Source organism: Athene noctua, chromosome 1, assembly GCF_965140245.1.
Source record: "Athene noctua chromosome 1, bAthNoc1.hap1.1, whole genome shotgun sequence".
In the NCBI taxonomy this organism is placed as follows: Eukaryota; Metazoa; Chordata; class Aves; order Strigiformes; family Strigidae; genus Athene; species Athene noctua.
The window spans coordinates 22,070,773-22,095,897 of record NC_134037.1 but is presented as its reverse complement, the minus strand read 5'-3'; the positions used below and the strand labels follow the sequence as shown (position 1 = coordinate 22,095,897).

The 25,125-nt window shown below is 35.1% G+C and overlaps 1 protein-coding gene across 1 annotated transcript in view; it reads right to left on the bottom strand.

Moving 5' to 3' along the window:
* The window catches only part of PXDN (peroxidasin), an 87,639-nt gene that overhangs the window by 45,447 nt on the left and 17,067 nt on the right, over positions 1 to 25,125 (bottom strand). The window contains exons 2-4 of the mRNA XM_074895707.1: positions 15,117 to 15,188; positions 13,464 to 13,535; positions 6,620 to 6,691 (exon numbers count right to left, since the gene is read on the bottom strand). Coding sequence (XP_074751808.1) covers positions 6,620 to 6,691; positions 13,464 to 13,535; positions 15,117 to 15,188 — 216 coding nt within the window. The remainder of the gene's footprint in view (positions 1 to 6,619; positions 6,692 to 13,463; positions 13,536 to 15,116; positions 15,189 to 25,125) is intronic.

Here is a 25,125-nt window from a genome sequence, read left to right as displayed (position 1 = left end):
GCATAATATAAAAACCAAGTTTGATTTAATTGCTTTTACACAAAGGGCTTCCCAGCAAATGGTGTGCAATTAACGACCACAGCAGTGCTCTGTTTGATGCTGTTGATGCTTGTGTAAATGATTAATATTACACAGCAACAAATATTACGCAGCTGTTAATCCTGTAAAACTGAGTCTAACATAACGAGATAATTAACCAGATTAATAATCTGCAACTGCTGTGAAAATGGACTTCAAAGGCAGCATCCCTCCAGTCTTGACTATGCTGTGGATAACCTTGCAGATGAGAAAACAGGAAGTAATTGAGAAGATTTGCACAAGGACCTGTGAAAATGATTTATAGACTTTGGATCCTGATTATATCCAAATGTATCCAAACCTCCTACAGTTTCCTTTTTGACCTCTGGCAAACTCAGGAACACCTGGAGAATGTGCATATACAGAAAACATTGTGGGCTAAAGAACAAAAAAACCCCTCATCTAAACCGAAGAGAAAATCTCAGGCCCCAAAAATCTCCTGAGAAATCAATCCTTCAGCATGAAAAGTAAAATGACACAGAAACTCCCTTGTGCTGAAACACCACACGTGCTCTACTCCCTGACCTGAGCCGAACGGTCGCCGCGGGGAGAGGGATGCGGGAACAAGAGGCGAGTAGGGCAGAGTGGTTGCAGCGAGCGCTGGAAGGCGCGTGCGGCAGGGAAGCCAGGCACGTGCCTGGCAGCCTCCCAGATCCCCCGCCAGCAGCAGCACAGCCCCAGCGCGAGCCAGCGAGCCATGCCAGGGAGCAGTGAATGGGGACCACAGAAAAAGCCAATAAATCAGCATGGATGTGATCAGGCACATCGGAGTGTCAAGCCTGCTTACTGTCAGAGCAACGCGTGGCCACATATTGTAGTGGGCACAGAGTATGATCCTGTTTGCATAAGGAAACAAGAAGTGCGTAATCATGCTATGCCTGCCAGTCTTTATCTCCCTTTTGAAAATACAGGCCAATTTCATCTAAACTAAGAAGACAGACATCTCAAAGGCAGATACTTCCTGCAAAGTTCTTTCAAATCACCAGCGAAGAGAAGAGTTCAGTTGCATCCAGCCCTGAGGAAGGACCAGCAGGACGGGCCGGTATCTGCCCTGTGGCTCAGCTCGCCCACCTCCCCAGCATCAGCAGCATTCGGGAGGGGGCAAGGCAAGGTGGGGATCACCGCAGTGAAAGAGGATGAAGAGAAAAACCAGGCATAACTATAGGGTTTGCTACTTCTTCTGAAGCAGCTTTGATTTTGGAAAAAATTACATACACTCCTTGTGCAGCCAACAGGGATTTTTTTCCTTTTGAACTTTGTTAATTTTGCTTGCATTTTTATGATTCATGAGCACCTTACAAATGCATCTCCTTATCTTCCCAATAAATTATCCTCTTGTACTTCTTTAGCATTGACAAGGCAAGATTTGTAGGTACAAGTAATACTTCTTACTAGAAAAACAAATAATGTTGGGAAAAGCAGTCACACTGAGGCACACAACCCCTCCTTCAGGTCCATGGATCACAGGTGAGATTAGCAAAGAGAGAAAAAGAAAGGACACCTTCTCAGATGGTTAAAGTGATGTATATACATCATTAAACACAAAGCAACAGCTCATAGCTGCTGTTTACTATTCAAGACTACTATAATTACAGATGTGAAGAACACTTTATGTGCCTGAAAACTCATCTTGTTTTTCCAACCAAATTAATCAGTCTAATCGTAACAATACTTCTGTTATAAACCTTGCCTTGTTTACAACCTCAAATCATCACAGATACAACTACAATAATTAAGTAACTGAAGCACATTATCACAGCTAACTTCACCTCATCAGAAATCATGCTGCCTAAAGTAGATCAAAAAAATAAATCATGTAGTCCAGCTGGAAAATACTCTTAACTGCTTCATATGACAAGCTAGTGGATTTTGCAGGTCTTTAAATTATAACCTCAAAAAACTCCTGAGCAACTTGTCAGGAAATTTATGAACAGAACAAAGTGTTAAATATCTGGACAAAGTAATTAGCAACAAGTGTAATTCTAAAAAAAAAAAAAAAATAGATGCAGAAACCAGATTGCATTGTAAATCTACAATAAAAAGAATAAAAATTCCTTGGCTTTACTACCTACACTTTAATCACATTTTATCACTTAGGTTTTTCACATATATGCATTTCTTTTATGTACCACATTAATGATTTTTAAAAGGATTTTTAATATTTTAATTAATAGGAGAATGTATTGGGACTGGAAATTCACTGTAAAGGTAATCATATTCAGGAAATAATCCCACACTTACATGTCTTTATAGATACCTTTTAGGTTCATAATATAAAACACTTAAAATAGTACTATGATGTAATGAATTTGATATTAAAAATACTTTCAAAATGGAAATTTAAAGAAAAAGCACACAAGAGTGATTTTTAAATACCTCTGTGTCTTCCTTTTTTAATTCCGAATTCACTATCAAGGATGAAACACAAGGAAAGGAAATTCTTAAAGGAAAAAAAGTCCAAACCAAACACTAGAGAAAGATAAAAATTTGATCAAATAAGCATGGTACAGATTTTATCTTTGTTATTATCAGTCTTGAAGGATAAGCATTTACAGTAAAATTCAGTCCCAGTGGCGTTTTTCACAGCACTACATTTAGGATTATATCTTCTGTAGCATAATATTTTTGTAGAGGATTACTTTTATCACATATGTCGATTGTTCATTTCTAATAGTATCTCCACATCTTTGGGGAAGTACTTAAAATCCATTAGTTGAGTATAATCTATGTTCTGAATATTTAAATAGCATGTTTGCCATTTTGATTATTTGAAAGAGAATGAACAAACATATTTCTCTCACATTTATCAAAGAGCTTTCCCTGCCCTGGGGTATGACAAGAAGTAACAGGCTTAAACCACAAGGAAAGAGATTTAAATAAGATGTCACAGTAACAATATAAAATACTAGAAGAGGATACTTAAGCAGATTATGGAATCCTCTCTTTAAAGACTTTTAAAATAAAGCTAGATAAATATGTTTCCAGTCATCTGGGTCTGTTGTCCCTAGCTGATCTTGTTTTGGAATAGTAATGATGTACTTCTTAAGTTCCCTTTCATACCGTTTGGGTTGGTTTGTTTGTTTGTTTATTAATTAATTCTCTTTCATTATTCCTTACCATAGGTATTTTTAGCAGCACTGAGACTTCAATCAGGCTTCGCTGTGTTAAATGTGCATAACTGCTCACATACAGTTATGCAAAAACCAGGACCTCTTTGTAATACAAAACGTTAAGAAATTCATAGTAAAGTTTCAAAGCTACTGAAAATGGAATTAAGGGAAATTAAATGAATATAACAAGCTGCATCACTGTACGCAAGGTAACATTTTTATCTATTAATTTCCAAAAAAAATATGTATATGTGTATACAAACTAGAGCATAACTCTAATAACAGCTTATAAAGAGCAAATTTAGTATGTTAATATGAAAGTCAAAAGAAAATGCGTAATTAGTATTCCACTAAGATTAAGTAAATGGATTTAAATAATTCCATTAGTATCTGGGGATCCCACTAGTTAAGAACTACAGAGAACACTTTTTGGACCTGATACCTACAGCTCTTAGGATAGTATCTCAAAAAATATAGTAGGTAATTGAAAGAAAATCAATCTACACACATCTGGAAATAGACTGCATTTAGAGCTCGATCTTGGGATCCAGAGATAGCAAACTCATGACCTCTCAAGACAGGAGGTATTTGTGATATTTCAGGTGGGATTCAGTTGTCTAAGCACAGGCATAGAGAAACATATAGCGGTTGTCTAAGTGCAAGCATATAGAGGCAGCTTTCATTGCCTTTTGGGTGCTCCGGCTGCCTTCCATCTGCTGCTCAAAAAAAATGCAAGTTTCCTGCAGCTTTCTGTCACATTTGCCAGACCCAAACATATGTCTTGCAGGGTCTAAACTGGTCTAAACTGGTACTAAGCGGTTACTTTTCATCAGTTGACTTTCTCCCTTTGTGCCCTGTCATGACTGAAGAGTTAGGTGACGAAATATGTATGGCTCAGTATGTTCGAGTATCTAAAACTGCCAATTTTTTTCAGAATTTACTCTAGCACAAGTGAGTTTCAAGATCTGATTCAAAGATCTTACTCTCTTGGCAGAAATCTCCAAAGAATAAGAGATTCTACTACATCGGCAGCTAAGAATTGTGATGCAGAGGTTTAGGAAGGATCCTGCCAGCATCAGTAAATACCATCGGGTTTTTATTCCCTTATACATACAACAACAGGCCTTCTAAATCAAACTATACTCTCTCAAAGAACAACAACGACAACAACAAAACAGAAAAGTGTTTGCTTTGCTGTTCAGTTTCTTTTAAAAAAGCAACTATCAATTTCATTTTGCTTCATTGGAGTAGAAGAAATTACTATGAATTGAGTCTTTCCCCGAGACATAGACCACAGCATCTAACTCCAAGAACTCTGCCGAGCACTGAGAAAAGCATTTGGCTGAGTCAACACATCCAGTAGCAAAAGATTTTTGAGAACTTGAGGCCATGGAAGCCTCAAATACAAAAACATCAACTGAGCAGTTGATACAGTCCCCAACTGAAGTTAGAGGACTTGGGAACTTGTTCACAAAGACTGACTTTTGTCTTGTGAACACAGTCTTTCTCAAAAAATAATGTGACAGAACAGACCTTGTAGAGTCAGACCCTATTTTTATGCTAAACCTATTTTTATGCTAAAGATATATAAATGACATCTGTCATAAACTACAAATCTCAGTTAATACCATTCATTAAATCTATTTCCAGGCTTGCCACTGGCTTTCTGTGCTCCCATTTTCCCACCTGGCAAGCCTTCTATTTAAGATCTGCCCAGGAGAAGGGTTCTGAAAGAAGTGAGCTTTCTGGTGTGCACCCAGCAGGGCAGTAAACCCTCCAGCAACTCAGCAGACCAGCCACAAGCACTGCTTGCAGCAACTGATGCCATGACACGAGGGCAGTCACTGAGCACTGACTGTGCCAGGCTCCGTTTCCATACTTCCCAGATAGAGGTGAGACTCAAAGCCTGTTTAAAACTCAATTTCAAACAGAATAATGTTGATGTCTCAAGTCTGAGCTTACAGTGGGATATTACTACAGGCAGAGAGGCTTAACTACAACTTAGTTGAAACGTACACTCAGAAGGTTTTAATATTACAAAGCAATTTATGTTTTTCAGTCATAACACAGATCAACAGGAAATAGAACAAAAGAAAAAAGGACAAATTATGCCACTTGCAGCATATCAGACTTGTGGTATGAGTAAGAATGTTATTTTGGAAGCTTCAGTAATTCAATAAACAGGCCTCTATTTAAAATTCTACACAGAAAATAAGAATTACTATTAGCCTGCAAGTAAGCCCTACCAGTTTCTGTCAATATACTGCAGTAATCATTGCTAGAGTGGGAGGAAGAGGAAGACAAAGGCATTAAGGAAAAAAATGACATTTATATATGTTTTATAATCATCACTTGTTTTATATAGAAGCTCTTCCTTCAATAGGCATCTATTGCCCTCTAAAATGAGCTTGTATGATTTTGTACCCATTCGAAATATCATTTTATTTCAGATACACACTGTGTCCACTAGCATCCACTAGAGGTTTATAGTAACCAGGAAATTGGTATATATCATAGAAAATTTGTAATACTTTGATAACTATCAAGAGTTTCAAAATTTACATTGGTCCTAGAAGAAAGATGTTCAGCCCCCTATGTGCTACAAAATGGTCTACTCATTTATCTAGTACTGTTATTTGGCAGTCAAACTGTGAAATAGCTATGCATTTGTAACTCTTTCTGTTTTTCTAAACATCACCACAATGACTGTATAGCAATGCTTTCTGATCATAAACCAAAATATAGTTAAAATTAATTGAATCAATACAATCAGTTTCTGTCATGCTAAGGACTGCATTTTTCATTCTTTTTCAACAGAAATTATTCTTCAGTCATTACACAGGAAAAGGAGCTTGATTTTAATCAGTCTTTTAGAAGACATTACTGAAACATCTACATTACACACAATGAACTTTCTTACTTTTTAAACATCTGTATATGGCAACGATTAACACATCAATAATAGTAAGGTTTTAATGTTAAAATCTTGATTTAAAATATAACAAAACTGGGTTAAACTTCAACAGACTAATTCATCTTTAGTTATGCTGCATAAAACAAAGTAACTGCTGCAGTCAAAGGAATTGCAGTGTTATAAAACCTACAGAAATTAAATCAGAGTCTCTCTCTAAGCAGTACACATTAGTTTTCAACATTTTCCACAATAATGCTGCTTCTCCATCAAAGCTATGTAACAATGTATAGGGACACCGGGAATGCAAATCACAAATAAAAGACAAACACAGAAATGAGGAATTTGACACAGAGACCAACTGTGTTTTTTCACATGCAAATGATTATGGGGGCTCTGCCTAACAACCCAGGGAGTGCAGACATGCAGAGCATGCAGGCAGGTGTACGGATCAAGGCGTGCACTTTTCCTCTGCAGGGGAACCATGGAGATGACAGCACAGAAGAGAAAAGGCACTTACAGTTGTTCTAGAGAGGCAAGTCCTTTAAATGCTTGCCTGTCAATTGACTGGATTTCATTCTTGTACAAATAGCTGAAACAAGAAACAATCAGTAATATTAGTACACAAACAAGAGCTACATGAAGGTGGAAAAGAAGAATTAAGTTGACACGTGAAGACAGTTTTTCAACTAAATATTAGGAAAAAAATACAAAACAAAAATAAACACATACACATAAAAATACTTTGTCCTCTAGATTCCATCCCAAACGTTTGCCAGGAAGGACAAAAGTCTGGGGCCTTGTAGGCCCTGAGGCTGTCACCCGGATGGTCTTGGGCTTCCCAGTGCTCACTGTTATTACTTACTCTTTCTTTGCCCCTCAGTTTCTTGATGGGCTTGCCAAAAGTCAAAATAAATTTAACTCAGTGGGACAGAATTGTATCTGAAGTGCCTTTGCCAGAACACACCGGGGATGACATTGGCCTCTTGCTTTCTTTAAAATATCTCATCTGCATACTGGTACAAATATTCAAATTACGATGGAATAAGTCTTTTTACTGGACTTGGAGAACAAATAGTGAGAATTTATTTAACTCTGCCACCTTTTGAATATTTACAAAAAAAATACAAGTTAGAATATTGGTATTGTACCCATAAAACACCATTGTATATTTATCACTGTGTAGAAGACCGACATTAGGTCCACATTGATACTCTACAGTATAAACAGAATAAACATATCCAGAGTACCAGTATGTTCACATGTTGCCTCTACCTTTTCTACATAATTAAAATAATCAAGATGGATCAGTGTATGTGCTCACGTTCATCATGCTTTTAACAGCAAGGATGGTTTAGTGAGAGGGCGTTGGAGAAAAATCACACAGTTCAGCTGGTGACTTCAGTTTCTGCATGGAGGCAGCAAAACACTTTTGGGGTTCAGTGTCAGTCACTCTCTTTTTGTGTTAGGTTAGGAACAGGTTTGCAGTTAAGAACTTTCTCACAATTATTTGACACATGATTTTAAACTCAGTTAATCAGGCATGGATTTCTATGAAAAAGGAATGAAGAGACTTCGGACCACAAATGGCTTTATTAGCAGGCATTTTATTAGTAGTGGTTTGGGCTTTTTTATCATTACAGCTTTCAGTAAGTTACTGGAAATATTGCAAACATCTTTTGATGCAACAGATAAAATACCGGATCAGCTGGAGTTGGCTGCAGTTTTAACACTGCCTTGACAACGGGCAACATTTCACAATAGGCGCTAACAAGGAAAAAAGTTGTAGATATCTGATGTTCAACTCATGACAACTTTGGGAGGCAATATGGAGTAGTATCCTTCTCTTGAGTCTAAATTTAGTTTTCCAGTGAATCATTTGCTGAGATTCCAATACATTAATATGCAGAGACTTGGGTGTGCTTAATTAACATAGATATGAATCTGAACAAAAAGCAGAGTTTCTTCAATAACAGAATAACAAGGAAGCAAAAATTTCTGAGGTTTTTAAAATGCTCAAAATTATGAACAAATTAAACTGAAAAAAACACTGTCATGTGAAATTATTGTAAAAACTTTTCAAATAATTTGAAGAGAAAATAGATGTATTAAATATTTTGAATGTGGCATTGTTTTTTATTCTATTTGAAAAAAACATTTCATGAGTATTCAAATATTTGTTTTGACTTAGATTTACCAATTCCTTTGAGGATTATTGTCATTACAATTTTGTCTCTCCTTAATTTTCCTCTCTGTATATTAAATTCCTATCTTATTTTCCAGCAAAAATTTTAAATGCACCATTTCTTCTCACTCCTTAGAAAATTTCAAGGACTGAACACCTAAAGTGTTATCTACCTTTCTTAATACACTCCACTTGGCAGCATGGAAATTCCTCTTATTCCTCTGAGTACTAAACTTCTGATCAGACCAGTGAACCAGAGTGGGCTAAGATGGTTTTAAAAACTAACCTCAATTAAATATCTCTTGTGGGCTTTTAAATAATTTTATTCAAGAAATCTGAATTAATCCAATTTTAAGAAAAAAGTTTTACAAGAATCACTCATGTAACTTTTATTTACTTTCTGCAGACAAAGGCAGAGAGAAAACCAAAGCTGGATGACTCTGTAGTTTTGCAGACTTTTACCACCATACTGCAGGGAAGGCAGAAGAGTTTCATACCCCTTTTGGAGCTCTTACCAAGCCACTGTAGTGGGACTTTAATTGGGATTCAGCTTTAAACTACAGCTTTTTCCATTTTGATCAGAAAACCCTCAGCTGCAGGAGCCTCAACTGACCTCAGCCTATTACATCTCCCCTCCACAGAGAAACCCCAGCCACCCCAAGGCTACAAAAACGTATGTTCTATGACAGATGTGTTAACCAGACTTTCATTTAATTGTGTAGATGTTTCCGTGAGAATATTAACAGAAAGAAAAAGATATAAATATTTACCTAATGAAGAGATGACAGAATGCAAAATACAAATAAGTAGCACTCAAAAAATATTTGTCTTTCTAAAATGCTACTGTGCCTAACAAGTAAAACTTTATAAACACTACACTAATCTTTAACAAAAACATTCTCGAAATTTTTCCCAGATACATTAGCAGATAACAGATTTTTACTATAATTAGGGAAAAAGTAATTTATCATTTAATTTACATAAAAGCTCTCTTACAGAACTGAACCATTAGAATTATATGAAGAATAAATAAGCAGTGCATTAAGATGACAAGGGATATGTTCTGTTGAGACTATTACTACTAATTGTTTTCAGAAGAGTCAAAAAAATAGCATTTTTCCAGAAATGCAAGCAAGGTTGATAGAGGCCAGAGGTACCTGTTATGTACTTGACAAATGAACAAACAAATCGTTAACCAGTTATCAGAAAATTAGGAAAAAAAAAAAAAAAAAAAGTAGTTTTAATTAAAAGTTTGTTAGAACCCTTATGAGGATAATTTTTGTTTCTTTTTGTTATGGATCGTGTTAAAAGTAGTTATGTGATTTAAGGGAAGTAAGATCCAGATATATTTGGTTGGAACTGGAGGGAAAAAAAAGTTTTAAAGTAATAGCAACATCAGGCATTGTAGAGTTAAACCTGACAAGTAAATAAATACAGCAAAGAGAGATTTCTATAGAAACATAAAGGAGACAGTGGACTTAGCAACATGAACTGAAAAGAAATGAGATCCAGAATCACTGGAGGTGTTCAACGGACAAAGTAACATGACTATGACACCAACAGTGGCAGAAGGCACAGAAGGAAACATGAACTAATCCCATTTCTGGAAGGGTGAGGTTAGCAACTCTTCTACCACCATTATGTCATTCACCAAAGGCAAAACAAGCCTCATATGTTCCCTTTTAGTACTTCCAGAACTGATACATGTCATACAGTCTTAATTTCAATTTATCATATGCTTACCACAATGTCTTATTCCTCATCTTTCCGTTTCTTACTACATGAACATATATCAGTATTTTTGCCAAAATTATTTTCATTATTCATTTTTATTTCCTTCACTTCTTCATGCTAGCTTTTAGTTTACTGCTCTGTAAATACCAAGTACCTACTCTTTATCTGGAAAGTGGGTTTTAATCACTAATCTGTATTTTATATATTTATATATCTCCTCCCTAAATTCTTTCTTTATAACTTAACTTCTTTTTTTTCCACTGCTGATCCCGAATATTTAGTATCCTACATATTGAAGTGGTAGCATGTGTCTACCTTAAATTCCCAATTTTCTCTCTTGGAGAATAAAGTGTTGACTTTCAGGATCAGGAAGTATTATCCTACCCAGCTTCCACAAATCTACCTGTATCTACAATATATAAGGTTGGGAAGCTTTTCTTTCTCATCCTTCTGTACTATCACCTCCAGTCAGTAAACTGATTAACTCATAGGAAGTCAATTAAATATATTCAGTGTACCACATACATCATGTACACATATACATCTTGTATCAGGAGCAATAAATTACAAACATGTTACCAATTATTTTGCTCATATGAAGACAACTTTTACAGTCTATTTTAGACAGGAGTGTTTACAGTATCCTTTGCAGAAGGGGGAACATAAGACCCAAAAATTATACAGAATCACTGAAGTGCAGAAAGAAACTGTATGATGGATGGGGTCCAAGCTACTAATGATCTTCTCTTTGATCCTTAGTATAGAACCATATTGCCAACACTAAGGTATATGAATAAAGACAGACAGGCAGAAAGGCAGGAAAAAAAGTATCCTCTTGGTTTCATAGCAAAACAATAATAATTACATTTCTTTCTTTCCAACTTTTAGTATATGAATTCATAGGCAAATTATTTCCACAAACAGTACAGTAAGATCACGCAAAACTGTTTGTAGCGCTGTCAAAATTTCAATTACATAAAGAACATGTATTCCTAAAAAATAAGTTTCAAAAATCATGTGTATAATTCTATTTTTATAATGTAAAGACCAACTTTTAAAATTACAAATACTTTTAATGTACAGAAATTTGAGAAAATATCATTACTCTTTGTCAAAATTTTTTCTTCAGACAGACAATTCTGAAAACATATATACCTCATAAAACTATAAGCTCAGTTTTATAAATAGTACAAGAAGCATTTGAAAATTCTAGGGCTTCTTTGACACTTGCTAGAAAAGTTTTGTCTGAAAGCACAAAAACTGATATACATGAATGGGCCTTGACATCTCTCTCAGACAGTGGCTTTTTTTTTTTTAATAAATGTGCTGTATTTTGTTTTACACTTACATATTTTATATATAACTATATAGTTACAAGTATTTTTATAGTTATATTTTCATATTAATAATAGTTATACATTTTATATTTATATATATTTTGCTAAATCAAAGTCACTGAGAAATGACAGATTTTCTAAAACTACTCAGTGAATTATACATCTTTGGAAACATATGCAATCCAGTACTTGCGTTCTCACGAGAACACAAGTAACATCATGGTCCAATGATCTCATTTTATGAAACATGACAAATCAGGTTTGCAAATATGCATAAGATCAGGCCATAGAAAACCTCAATTATTCCAGATGATTTGGCTTTATAATATTAAATTCGGAATATTTTGAACTTTTGTACAAACTCTCCCCCCTAATTTCTACTTCAGTTGATCCAACTGGGAGAAAAATGGTCAGTTTTGTCCCCTTTGTTCCACAGAATACAGGTAGCATGTACTTACTCAGCTGAAATTTTCACAGCTGAACTGTATTTATTTGGTACATTCAAGCCTTCTGTATTGACTATCTGACCAGTACCAGCATTTTCATAACTTTAAGGATGTACAGTTTAAAGTTAGACATTTATATCCCAGTCACTGAAACAGGCAAAAAAATATTTTTAAAGTTTATTTTAGCAAAACAGGGGATAGCTTCAAAGAAGAGCTCTCTGCAATTGAATGAACTACCACATTGAACTTCATATTCAAATTTTCCAAAGAAGAGGAAAAGGAAAAGATCTTTCTCATAACAATATAGACATAGAGAAGCATTACTATATGTATATGAAAACAAATCATAGTTCAGTTATCTCTTTTCACTCTTTAATTGAGCTGAACAGAGCGCATTTTTGAGTTTTATCTCAGGTCTACTACAGCTAGATAAAGGCAAGCATGTGAAAAGAAACAACTAATAAGAACAAAGTAGTATTTTTGCACAGCTGCTGACTATGGAAATAAGCTTAGACATCCTGAATTAGTAAACCTTACATACTCCACTACCAGATCCACCATACAAACACATCTTGTAACAGATATGATCATCATGGACTTAATTAATTCACTGGGGATTGTCTCTCCAATACTCTTTTTCCTTCTATTGCATATAGATTAAGTAGTGTAATTACTGAAAGACAATAGACAAAAATCAGACACAGAAATGTAATCAAACACAGCTTGGAAAATCAGGAAACGTGTCTGCACAAATTCATGTGATTTTTATTTTCTTCCCTTCTGTCACCTCCTTAGATCTATTCAGGCTTCATTCTTGCAAACTAAATGGAAAATTAAGCTTCTGAATTGCTTCCAAAATTTGAAATCTCAAACTGACCATTTTTTTCTGTACAGCATTCAAGCAATGATCAATACTCCAAGACAATGGAGCGAAACTTTTCTGCTTGACACTCAAAAGGTGGATTACAGAGACAAGATGACAACTTACTACTCAGCTTTAGTTTTTATACAGATAAAATAGCATTTTTAAATGTCTTTTGTTTATTTTGATAATTAATGCACTTGATATGTTTTTTAACAATGGGAGGAATTAGTCTTCAAATATACAAGGTGCCTCAAGACATAGAAATTATGGCAAATCATATAGGTACTTTTCTATTCTGTCTTTGACTTAATTTTTCTCTTACAAATTTATCCTGCATTCGGTGAACAATTTAGGAGTAGTTAAAAAGCTTACGTAAATTACAAGCTTCTGCAGACACAAATCTTGGACTAGCTGCTTTTAAACCACTTTTCAAAACACAAACTTAAAAAGTACCTCTATGAAGGTTTCAGTGAACCTTTAAAGACGTGACTTCTTAAACTTTTCAACATATCCCTTTTTAAATTATCTTTTTAAATGCATATAGTTAACAGCAACTAGTAAAACCCTTAAAATCTACTGCCCACAAATATCAATGTTATATTAGCAAGTATCAAAGCATCTACTTAGACAAAGATTCACAGTTGCTCCCACTGCATAAATTAATTTCACAGATTTCCAAAGCAGTTTATCTCCTGATATAGTGAGTCAGATTAAAACACAACCTCAGATTAAAACACTTTCCCATTGAGGAAGTTCAGTTACACATTGACACAAAAAGTAGCATTCATTTAACTTACAGATATTTCAGATTTTCGAGGTCTTCAAATGCCCCACTAGGTATTCTTTTGATTTGATTGTTGTTTAGAAGCCTATTAAAAGAAATAGCCATTTACTTTAACATATAGGAACAGTAGGGGGAAAAAAAGTGTAATAGCTGGTGTAATGTAGCAATAAAGGAAAACTTTAAAGAATAACAAAACAAAACTCTTCTTCTAACAGTAACTGTTAGAAGAAAAAAAAAAAAAAAAAAGTGATGTGCTTATAGCTACTCAGTCACTACATCGCAGGAGAAAACTGAAAAAATTAGACAGAAATAAATAAAAAGAAATAATGTGACTTTTTGTAGGTGTCTGAGAAGATGATGAAAGGGAAAAAAATCTTGGTCTCAAGTCTACACATCAGCTTGAGATTGATAAAATCAAGATTAACAAATTTGTCATTAGGAGGTGCATTAAAGTGACTTCTCCTAGATGTTTCTTAGCAATACTCTGTGCACTGGGCCCTTTACATCACACAGGAACACAACTATCTGTATTCAAGATTTGCACTCATAACTTATGCAGTGCTTTTATGAAGAGAATGGAATCCAAACAATGAATCCTGTCTTTATTTGGGATTTCTGGATCACAGATCAGTTATTTGGACAGTTAAAACTTGAGGCTGGATATCTGACAGAAATTGTAATTCAAAATGGGGATCGACTACAAACAGAGGTGTGATCAAAGGTGACTGGCAGCAGCAATAGCTAGTAAAAATGTCTTGGTAGCATGGATTTGGACAATATAATTTTGGGGGAAAGTCCAATAATTTCTTCTTGTGTGACTATACAATACGTCTCAATACATTTATTGCTATGTGCTTGCAGGATAAATACATAATAGTGATCCAAAGCTCAGTGATATCACTACTATATTTCAGTTCATATGCTATTTGTATTCTAGAAAACAGTCTAATTTGCAATCATAAATTATATACACTGAAAAATAAAATAACTGTCCATGTTAATTCCTCCTCATGTCTGCTAATCTATTAGAGAAGAATGCATGTATTGGTTTCAAAAGTGGTGTCTGAAGGAATGACAAAAGAGATACTAAGTTAAAACTATAATACGCATATTATTTGCATTGTGGTTTGTAAAAAATCTTAGAAAATATGAACTTTCTTTGCAAACATCTATGATAACAAAGACCTCTATATAAGGCAGCCCAGTAGGAACAAAAACTTCCAATTACTGCCAGTCCTGGCAAGCACATTAGAATAGGAAAGTTAAAAACATTAGAGTTTGTCAAACATTTTGCAACTACAACACATTTGCACATCAGAGCCTTTGAACAGCTTTGTTGTAATTCCATGATTTATTATGTGATATTCCACCAAAGTCATTTAGCACAATTTGGAAAACATATAGTAAAGGTCTGTATCGTTCATATTAAAGTATGTCAATAAAACATTAGGATGTAAATAATTTCCTTTTTTATTTTAATAGATGTATACCTGGCTTTGCTTTCAAATACTTTAGGCCTAAACCCCAATTCCCTCACCTGTGTAAATACTAAAGCTGAAATTTGTGAGACTACATACCTATGATAAGTGAGCAAATTTGGCACATTATCAAATTAATCACATTAAATCAAAAGGGAAAAGGGCCTAAAGGTTGAAAAAGGACTTACAGTGTGTTCAGATTTTTAAGCCGTCTAAACTCTCCAGGCTGGATTTCTTTAATCCTATTAAATCTTAGGTCTCTGTAGAATAAAGAAAGAAACATGTTATAAAAAAATCTGTATTTTTTCATATGAAAAACTGAACCAAGCACAAGTCTTTTGTGACCACCATGACCTGCTGCTGTCCATAAACCCTGGCTTTTGACCAAAGGACAAGGCAAAATAAATCCAAATTTGACAAATTTAAGCAGAGGATTGACCAAATCCAGCCTCAGTGGTCAATGCTGAAGGCTGTATCTAAGTTGAACCCGTGGTCATGAAGGATGTTCTCTTCCACAGTGAAGCAACTTGTAATGGGATGTTGAATTGTGTTTCACAAAACTGAATTGTCTCTGTGTTTTAAAAGCTGCTTGTAAATAATACAGTATATAAAAAATGCTTGTAAATAAACAGTTATAGAAAAATTGGGATCAGAAAAAAAGCTCAAGAAAAAAGAGACAGCTTTCAAGACTTTGACACTATTCCGTTCTTTTGGTTTGGGTAAGGAGGCTTAAGTGCCTTATGCTGTCTGGCTTTTAAAACCTGTAAATCCAGCTGCCTATTTATTTTCTTATTTGATTTCACTTTCTCTTCATTTTTGTATATATTTTTATCATCTTCAGTTTCTTGTTAGATCTATAGCTTAATAAGAACTTCTCCAGGAAGAAGGAAACCAATCTCCCAAAGTGAGGTGCTGCAGAGCGAGCAGGGACAGGGAGCGAGGTTGGCAGCAGCACAGGGGTGTGGGGAAATGCCACAGCTGTGCCAGCCTCACACCTCTCGCCAGCTGAAAGAAGGCGGCAGCGCTTTCCACCTCTGCCCGCCTCCTGTCCTCCCCCTGCTCTGTGTCACATGGTCTTGCTCCTTGCTTGCCCTGGCTGTTGTATTCCCAGCAGCTCAGAAACTGTTTTAACCAAGCAATAAACCCATGCAGAAAAAAACAAAACAAAGAAAAAAAAAAAAAAAACACAACCAAAACGGAACTAATTTTCTGCCTGACTAGCAAACAGGCCTGAATGGGCTTCCTGGGAGGCCACACAGGTGAGAGAGGGACTGCAAGGAAACCAAGGGAAAAGAAGGAGAGCAGCAGGTCTGTCCTCTTCCCTAGCAGCAGATCAAGGACACCAGGACCTTATAGTCTCTGGCAATCAAACAGAAGGGAAGCAAACAGAAAGTAAGTAAAATCTGAAAGACAGTGATCACACTTACTGCACTGTCCTTTCTTGAACACACATGTACCAATTGCTTTCAGAAAGTAGGACAAACATGTCATAACTTCAATCTTTACACCAAACCCAGTCCTAATTAAAACATAAATATGCACTGAATTTTAACACGTAATATGTCATCAAGAAATCTCTCTGGAATTTGGTATTTAGTCGAAGGAAATACAGAAAAGCAGACAAAAAGTCAGCTGAATACTAATCCCATGTAACACCACTGGCTGAGGTCGTACTACTTGAGGGGTGTATTTGCCTGTAGTCTTTCGCAAAGAGCATACTTAAGCATCATTCCTCATTAATCAGTCCATCGGGACTTATTCCACTCTGGAATAACGGCCTCTGAACGACTTTTTCTACACAAGTGGTTTAGGATGTGGCCTACTGTTCATTGTAAGAAAAGGATTAGACATGTGGTTTTGTTTGCGTTACACTCCACCAAAATATTTGATCAGTGACTGGAATAAATGAGGGATGCAAACTGCCATCCCTTACTTAGATGTGTCATTAAACTGCCTGTAGACAAGAAGGACAGCCCCCTCACTCAACTCCCAGCTCAACAGAGGATTTCCAGATTTAGAAGAACAAATTATCATAGTTTGCATTTGTTCTTTACAAAAGCACCTCCTTCAGTCATAGCTAAACAGCATTATTTATCGCTCACACATGAAATATTCACTTATCACACATGAAACACGCACGTCCCTGATGAGAAAGATGGTGCCTATGAGGCACTGAATCTCAGGTCCCAAGGTTTCCTAAACAAGCATTGAATGTCATAGCCTGCACACAGAGAAGATACAGTAGATCTCTCTAAAAGCATCATTGGACATGACATTCCACTTTACCGAGAGCTTTTTCTAGATTATATGAAAGTTTATTGTGTTTCAAGGAAGCATTTTAATTTTGATTCAAATAATGAAAACTGAAAAAATCCAATATTCATGCACGGAATATTGAAAACTGAGGATTTTTCAAAAACCTCAAAATACCATTATAACTAGCAATATTAAGCTCCTAAACAACACAGGACTTCTCAGATTGTTGGGGTATTTTTAAAGTTCCACAATTAAAAATAAATCTTTATCCAAAGGAGGCATAGACAAATATCCTTTAGAAATAAAAGAATATGTATAAAAATAAATATAAAAGAATCTGTGAGAAAAGCAAGCCTATTCCCTACAGTGAAGCAAAGTTGATAAGTACGTAACTTTCTCGAATGCAATGAAGGAGCCAGTCCTCTGAGTCATCATCAAAATGAGCACCCTTTTGATGTGTCAGATCCAGTCTGCAGTAACTCACTAGGATAACTACAGATTAGCAACACCAATCAAAATAATTTATATTATTTTATTATTGCTGCATATTGTGATACCTTATCACAACTCCTGACATGATCACCCTCCTCATAATAAGTTGTTACGGCTAAATAATACATCATGTGCAAAACCGTAGCCATTTGTTTTCATTCTGCATAAAGGTATTGAAAAAGAGCTGTAATAAAACACAGCATCCAAATTTTCTCTAGAGCCCAGTGCATTTGGTATCTGTGACTAAAATGTTTCATAGAAAACTATGATGACAACAATACTTTTTCATGTCTTTCATAAATATTACTACAATTACTTGAAAATTGGAGAAAAAACAACATCAATCTTGCTAAAATGTAGGATTACGATTTTGGTACATTCCTTCAAAAGGAAATGTCATTAATTTTTCAGCACAAAATTCCCCAAAATAAAGATTGAGGCAGATCACAAATGCAGCTCAAAATAAAAAATACATAACTTCTTTTGTTTTAATTAATATAATTATAGTTCACAAGTTATTTCTTGTACGCAGAAGATAAAAGCTGTTAAACCATAACCACTGTAGATTTCTCAAGAAGAAATTCTGTCAAACTGTCTTAATTTCCTCATAAAACAGTATAATAAACCAAGTGGGTAAAGGAAATGGAGTATACATTGCATACATTAGTTTAATAATGCCCTTTTGATATAGGGCATTCACATAAACAAACCAGAGAAATATGGTTTAGAAGAAATCTCTGTAAACCAAGTGTGCAACTGGTAGGGAAAAAGAGGATAAGCAAAGACTAGTTATTGAACTGAAAGGTTGTATGTATCAGGTAGAATCAGGCAGAAATCTGCCATAAGATATTCAAAATTTTAAGACAAGGTTGGTAGAAAGCAAAATAAGCTTATGAAGTTTGCAGATAGTGGTAAATTTGGAGTGGCTGCAACTATTCTGGAAGATGTTTGAGAAGTGAAACAAGCCTGAAACTATAAATCTCTAAGTGGAAATAATTAACTGAACATCACTGAGACAGGGAAAAATCAGCCAGCCACCCGTTCTTTCAAACCAAATTAAGGTTTCAACAGATGATGAAAAAAAAAATTAAAAGGTCTCAGTCACCACTGCCCTACCATTGTAGGGAAAAAAAAGTATTCTACACTCAACAGAAGCACCATTTCTCAGGCTTGAAATGTCATCCTCCCATGGTACAGACCTCATGTCCAGCTTATGAGAACTGACCGTTTATCAGGGGACAGCAGAAGAGCTCAGAGCAAAAGCTAACAGCAATCAGAGTGCAGGGAAACATTACCTTGGAGGGTGAATGGCAGGAATGTGTTAACCTGAAAAATGAGTAAGGATAGCTCGAGCAGGCCATTATGATCCAGATCATCAAAGACATTTTGTGTTGCTGAAGTAAGGTTAATCAGCATGATGAAGTTTCTTGTCTCTTTTTTTTCAGACTAGTTCCTGGCCAACCGTGCTGCCACATGACTTTTTACTCACAAAAGCCTCTTCCCTGCCCATTCATTTCTCTTTCACCTTTTTTATTGTTCCTCATTTTGACTGCATCCTGACTGTATGCTGTTCTTTGGGGCTCAGCAAGCCTGACTTCCACTGACCGGCCAGAGTGCACCAAAAGGTTAAAACAAACAGCAAACTGAGAGAGTCCACCCCTGTTGCTGACTGTCATTTTTCCCCTTCCTAATCTCTAAATAATAAATGAAACCACCAATAAAAATTATGGAAAAACCTGTGATGATGGCATGGGATTTTAGGGCACTATAATAACTTTTGCATAATAATCCAAACCTAAATTTGATGCATTTAGTTTTTCAAATCAAAATCTAGAACATCTAGCTCCTAATTCAGATTGTCTCCTTTATTATGTGTTTCACCGTGAAAATATGTACTCCTTGAAATTATATCCAGACAACATAATAATACTTTTCGGGAAGAATATGCTACTGCTGGTTTCTTGTATTGAATTCTCTTAGCTTGTGGTCCTGTATCTATGCATTTTCCTTCTGAGAAGTTCTGCCTGACATCCCAAAATACTTTGCTAATAGTGTTAGCTCTTGTTCTCAAACACTGCCACATGTATGTAAAAAGAGTCATTACAATGAAAACTCACTTTCCGGTCTACATAAAGCCCTAAAATTTTTGTTTCTGTCACTTCACAAAGACATCCTAAATACTAATGGTTACCGTTTTCCTCCTTCTTGCAACCCTCCACAGCTTAACGATTTAAATTGTAAAAATACACTTCAGTCATACAGACTTCCACAGAAGCAAAGCCTATCACTTTGAAACATGATGTCTCCCCTGAATAACACAAACAAAACAACATGGTGATGATTCCTAGTAAACCAAATACTTTCAGGATTATTTTCCTGGCCCCACATCATCTGCTCTGTGCTAATTCATGGAGCATGGCCAGGAAACGTCCGGCAGAACGCAAGGCTGCATGGGCCAGGACTGTGCCAGGGAGCACGCTGACAATTTAGCACTTGGACGCCCCTGAGAGCTGCATTCCAGCGCCTGGGAACAGTCGGGCTCCCACTGCCCCACGAGCAGCCGTGGGTCAGGAAGCGTGCCCAGCAGTACGCCCCAAACAGGGTGCACATACACAGTCACTCCGCAGGCTTTCTATGCGCCGTTAGGTGAACGAGGTTTTATGAAACTCTGTAAGATCCAGCTGTATGGCCTATAAATAAATACAGTATTTGTATGTTTTCTTTTCTGGGACAAAGCAAATGAGAACTGTGCTGCAGACACTTTTTGTCTGGATGAAAATAAACTCTGTACCTAATAAATTATTTATCTGAACTAACTGCATCCACCTGTGTCCCCCCTTAGACTGCCCATTCATTACAACAGTAAAGTATTTCTAATTTAGCATTGAAAATTAACCTTTAACAGTACTTTTAATTAAACACAGTGAAAACTTCTAAATATGTAACTATTAAAAAACCCCACACAGCTGTTACTGTCCCGTACAATCCAATGCTCCCATGGCAGCTCCTGGCACTCCAGAATACCCTATTTAAAGTTTACTCTGACAGTGAGCAGAAATGCAAACAGTGGGTTCTCTGTTAACACATCCTGATGGGGCAAGGCAACATTTGGACATAGAAATTTATTGCAAGCTTACAAAATAATAGTTTCTAAAATGAATAAAGTAATAAATACTAAAAGGCATTAATGAATATTTAGATTATGAAAAGCACACAGGATACACAACAAAAAATACAGCTTTCAAATACACTGACCTTAAACATCAAGAAACTTACAAGAAAAATCAATTTTAAAAGTTTCATATCACCTTCCGTTTGAAATACAGGAATCACTTTTAGAGAAGGGACTGGTTTAACTCAGAACAAACCATGCCCTGAAATTAAAACTTTTTTTGTTTTTAATTAGGAATACATTAAGTGCAGTTTTCCTTTGTTCTTTTGTTTTCTAATTATTGCAAAACAACATACAGGGAGGAGAGTTAAACGTTTACATTCCATTACCTTTACAAAAGATTAGACTCTGTGTACTTCAATAATCTTAATTCAGATTTCTTTTTGCATAAGATTCTCTTGCTTTATAAAACTATGAACTGTGGATACTGACACCAAAACATGTCACTCCCAGTCACCACCCCACTGACAATAACCTATGTGATGTGAAGTAATAAGCACTCGCTAATCAGCAGCTAAAACAAAAGGTGTTGTCCTAAGCAGGGCAAACAGGCAAATTCTTTATGAAGAATCGCTGGAGCAGCAGCAGGACAGGACACCAGGGCTTCTCCTCTTCTTGCTCTACCTCAGCCATGTCCTTCTCATCTCTGCCTCCAGACTGGTAGCCTGGCACTTCTTAGGGCTTGGAGGATTTCCCTGAGATCTGTTCATTGCTATAGAGAGAGTATACAGGAAATGGCTTTCCATTTTTTTCAATTTTAAGTTGTGTCAGAAAAAATTACCATGACTAAAAACATTATATTAAGATCTTTAGTTAAAAAAAAGGAAAACCAAAAAATAACATTAAGCTACTGCTTCATACCTAGCCATGTCTCTCTCTCTATAGACACATAATTAGCCAGTTCTAACATGGATATAGAAACACAACATCATATGATGGTTTAATTAAAAACATTTATCTTGTGACATAACGTATGTATGCAAAGCATACTGTCAGGTCATTAGCAAAGAACTCTACATGTTACACTCAAATCTAACACAAATGCTGCAATTACAGAGATTTCAAATCTTTGTACCACAACTACAAGTATTCTTGCCAGTTTTAAAGGTTATGCAAGCTTTTTATTATACACAGTCTTCTACAAATTAATTCTAATGCCCTTAAATCCAAATGCAAAAGCTTTCAGAACACAAAATACTTCATAAGAGCAAAGACAGCTGAAAACATTCAGAATTCTGGTTATCCATCTGCAATCTTCCTGGCATAAAAAAAAAAAAACAAAACTGAAGGCTCATTTGCTAGAGTATAACAATAAGATTTACAAAATGTAACATGAGGAAATAGTTTCCAGCCTTAACAGTTAGAAACACCAGCATACCTCCCAAATAATGATATGTGCAAAATCTTAGACTAAAGTAAGGGAGATAACTTACTTTGTTTTGGACACTTTTTGTTGTATTATTAAAAAATGCTTGAGAGAACTCTATAAGCAAATAGAAAGTTTTTAGGCACGATGTGTAATTTCATCTTCTGTTTATAGCCCTCTTGATTTTGATAAAGATCAATGCAAAAATAGCCTATCAATCCTATCTTCCTCTCAGTTTAAATAATAAATTTTAAATAATACATTTACCTCTTACTGTTTTCACTGTTGAAGCTGAAGAGGACAAGTAGGTAGCCTAGCCAAGCATTCATTGCTTGTACTAACCCCAAATAATTCTGTGACATGAGACTATGTCTTAGTAGTTTTTGGGTAGACCTACTGCTCCACATCACCTGTATTTCCAAACTTTAGAAGATCCCTTTAATCATTTGGTAATCTCCCAGCATGTATCAAATTTTTCTTGTCCAAAAATGAAAATATTCAGTTACTTCATAAAGTTAGATGCAATCAACAGAACAAACTAAACACCATGTTATACTTACATTTATTGTTTGCTCTGGAGGACTGTTTTCCAGCATACAGCTTTCAGGTATAATAGATTATAAATCACATTCATATATTCATGCTAAGAAATACTACATGAAAATCAGACTAAGTGAAAAAAAAAAGATTAAAATAATTAAAAAAAAATAATAAATTGAGCTTGCAAGTTCCTCCAAAACCAGTATCCATCAAGACAGAATAAAACCAAAGCATCAGATTTACCATTGGCCAACTAGAACAATGCATTTAAACTCAAGTTTAGAAGATTTGCGTTTGTATTAGCCTATCATACTGAAGTCATCTGATTTCATACTTTAAATTGAAAATACTTGTCTGTCTTTTAGCTTTGCACAAGAAAAAGGGAATGTGGATGAAACCAACAATGTGGTTGAAACTGATGTTTGAAACATGATGTTGACACATTGATGACTTCTGTTATGAATCTTCATTAAAAAGAAAAATACTGAAGCATTACCAATGAAATCAAATCTTGATTTTTTATTAGCAGTGAAGGTAAATATCTGATTACCTTGTTTCAAGGATTACCTTGCTTTGCATTGATTTAGGACATGAAGAAACTTAAATTCAGAAATATTTTCTCCAATAAGCAAAATCACCACAGCAGCAAAATGGAAATATCTGAAAGGGAACTACTGTCTTAAGTATCTGAAAAACTGAAAGGTTCTCAAATGCTAAATGTGGATTATAAAAGAACAAGCCCTGTGCCCAACCCCCTGCCTCAAAGGTAGACACTTTTACAAGGTCCAGTGAAAACTATTTAAAGCGAAAAATCTTTCTCTATATGTGATTGTAAAATGTATGGTAATATAATCTTTATTACTTTGACAAATTAAAAGGAGGCGGTGGCTTGGATTTGGTAAGAATCAGCAGGAATAATGAAAACTACCTTCAAAGGATGGATTTCTCACTGTTATAGTTTTCTGATATTGAGAGACATAAAAAGTCTGAAAAAGATGTATGTGTGAAAGACAATGTGCTCATTCATATTACTGATCTGTAAGGCTAGTTATGAAATGTTGATTGGCAACAAGAATTGAAAAACTTAATAACTAGGCTTTCAGCTGTGTGATAAATACTGAATCTGGAGAAAAGTGTAAACTACTTAATCTCCTTTTCCTTTAAAAAAATGAGGAAGCAATTTAATAGGTAAGTATTATATTTGTAGATCTATTAGATTTAAATTAGGTAAATTAGGTTAAATTAATGATCTAAATTCAAGAATGACCATTGTATTTATAATTTGTTTAGCTCTCTTCAAATGTTTTAATAAGGTAGGAATTGCCATAACTGGATTACTTTGCCACTGACAAATTCAAAAGAACAAAATAAGAGAAAAACATTATTTCTAACCTTTGAAGATTAATACTACCCAGCAGAAATATTCTATACCATAAATGCCAAACTACTATGTTTCTCAACACAGAACAAAAGATCTGCAAATGCCAGCAAGACTACATTGCTTATGTCTACTTTATTCTTATTCTTTTTTTATTCAAGGTCATCCCAGCAGGAAATGAAAAACAGCCATCAGCATAGTAAAAACATTCAAACAGAGCAGAGCATGAAAATTGCACAAAAGAGGTTATATAATCAAGTCAGTGCAGTAACTGGATGATGTCAATGGCACTTTAATGCTGCTTTAACTACTGCTCTGTAAAAAAATGTGTCACTTTGTTGAACAAAGAGAAGGCCACCACTTTAAAAAAATAAAACCAAACCCCACTTTCAGCTATAGAACTACTTATAGTAATCCTCACTGCTAGCAGCGTTAACATTTTCTAGAATACCAGAGGAACCAAGAGGGGGGTTTTTTTGACTAGTTTTAAGATTTAGCCCTAGTGATTCTTTTACAAACAAAATCACATTTTTCTTTTTCTTGGCAATTAATTTTCTTGCCAATTAATTCTTGCCCAGTCTAATTACTAGATACAATATGCAATTTTCCCAAATTTACATTGAGAGATTTTTATTATCTGTACATCAGCATATAAAATGAAACCACTGCATTTTTAGATGGGAAAATATAACATAATTCTTACATGGTATCATAGTCAATAATATTTAGTACACCATAATTTTATTAAAAGAAGTAAATGGTAGGATCACAAAAATATTGACATCTGTAGAACAGGATGCAGAATATTTGGCAGTACTCACCTTGATCATAAAACCATGCTTATAAAAATATAGAGAATTAAATCTATTAATCACTTATCTAATTAAAGTAATAACTGATTTGCACAAATATGTAAGATTTGTTAAAAGGGACTTTGATTTTATAAGTCTTTAAAAAATTATATTTATCAGGTACAGCTTTGATGAATGGAAA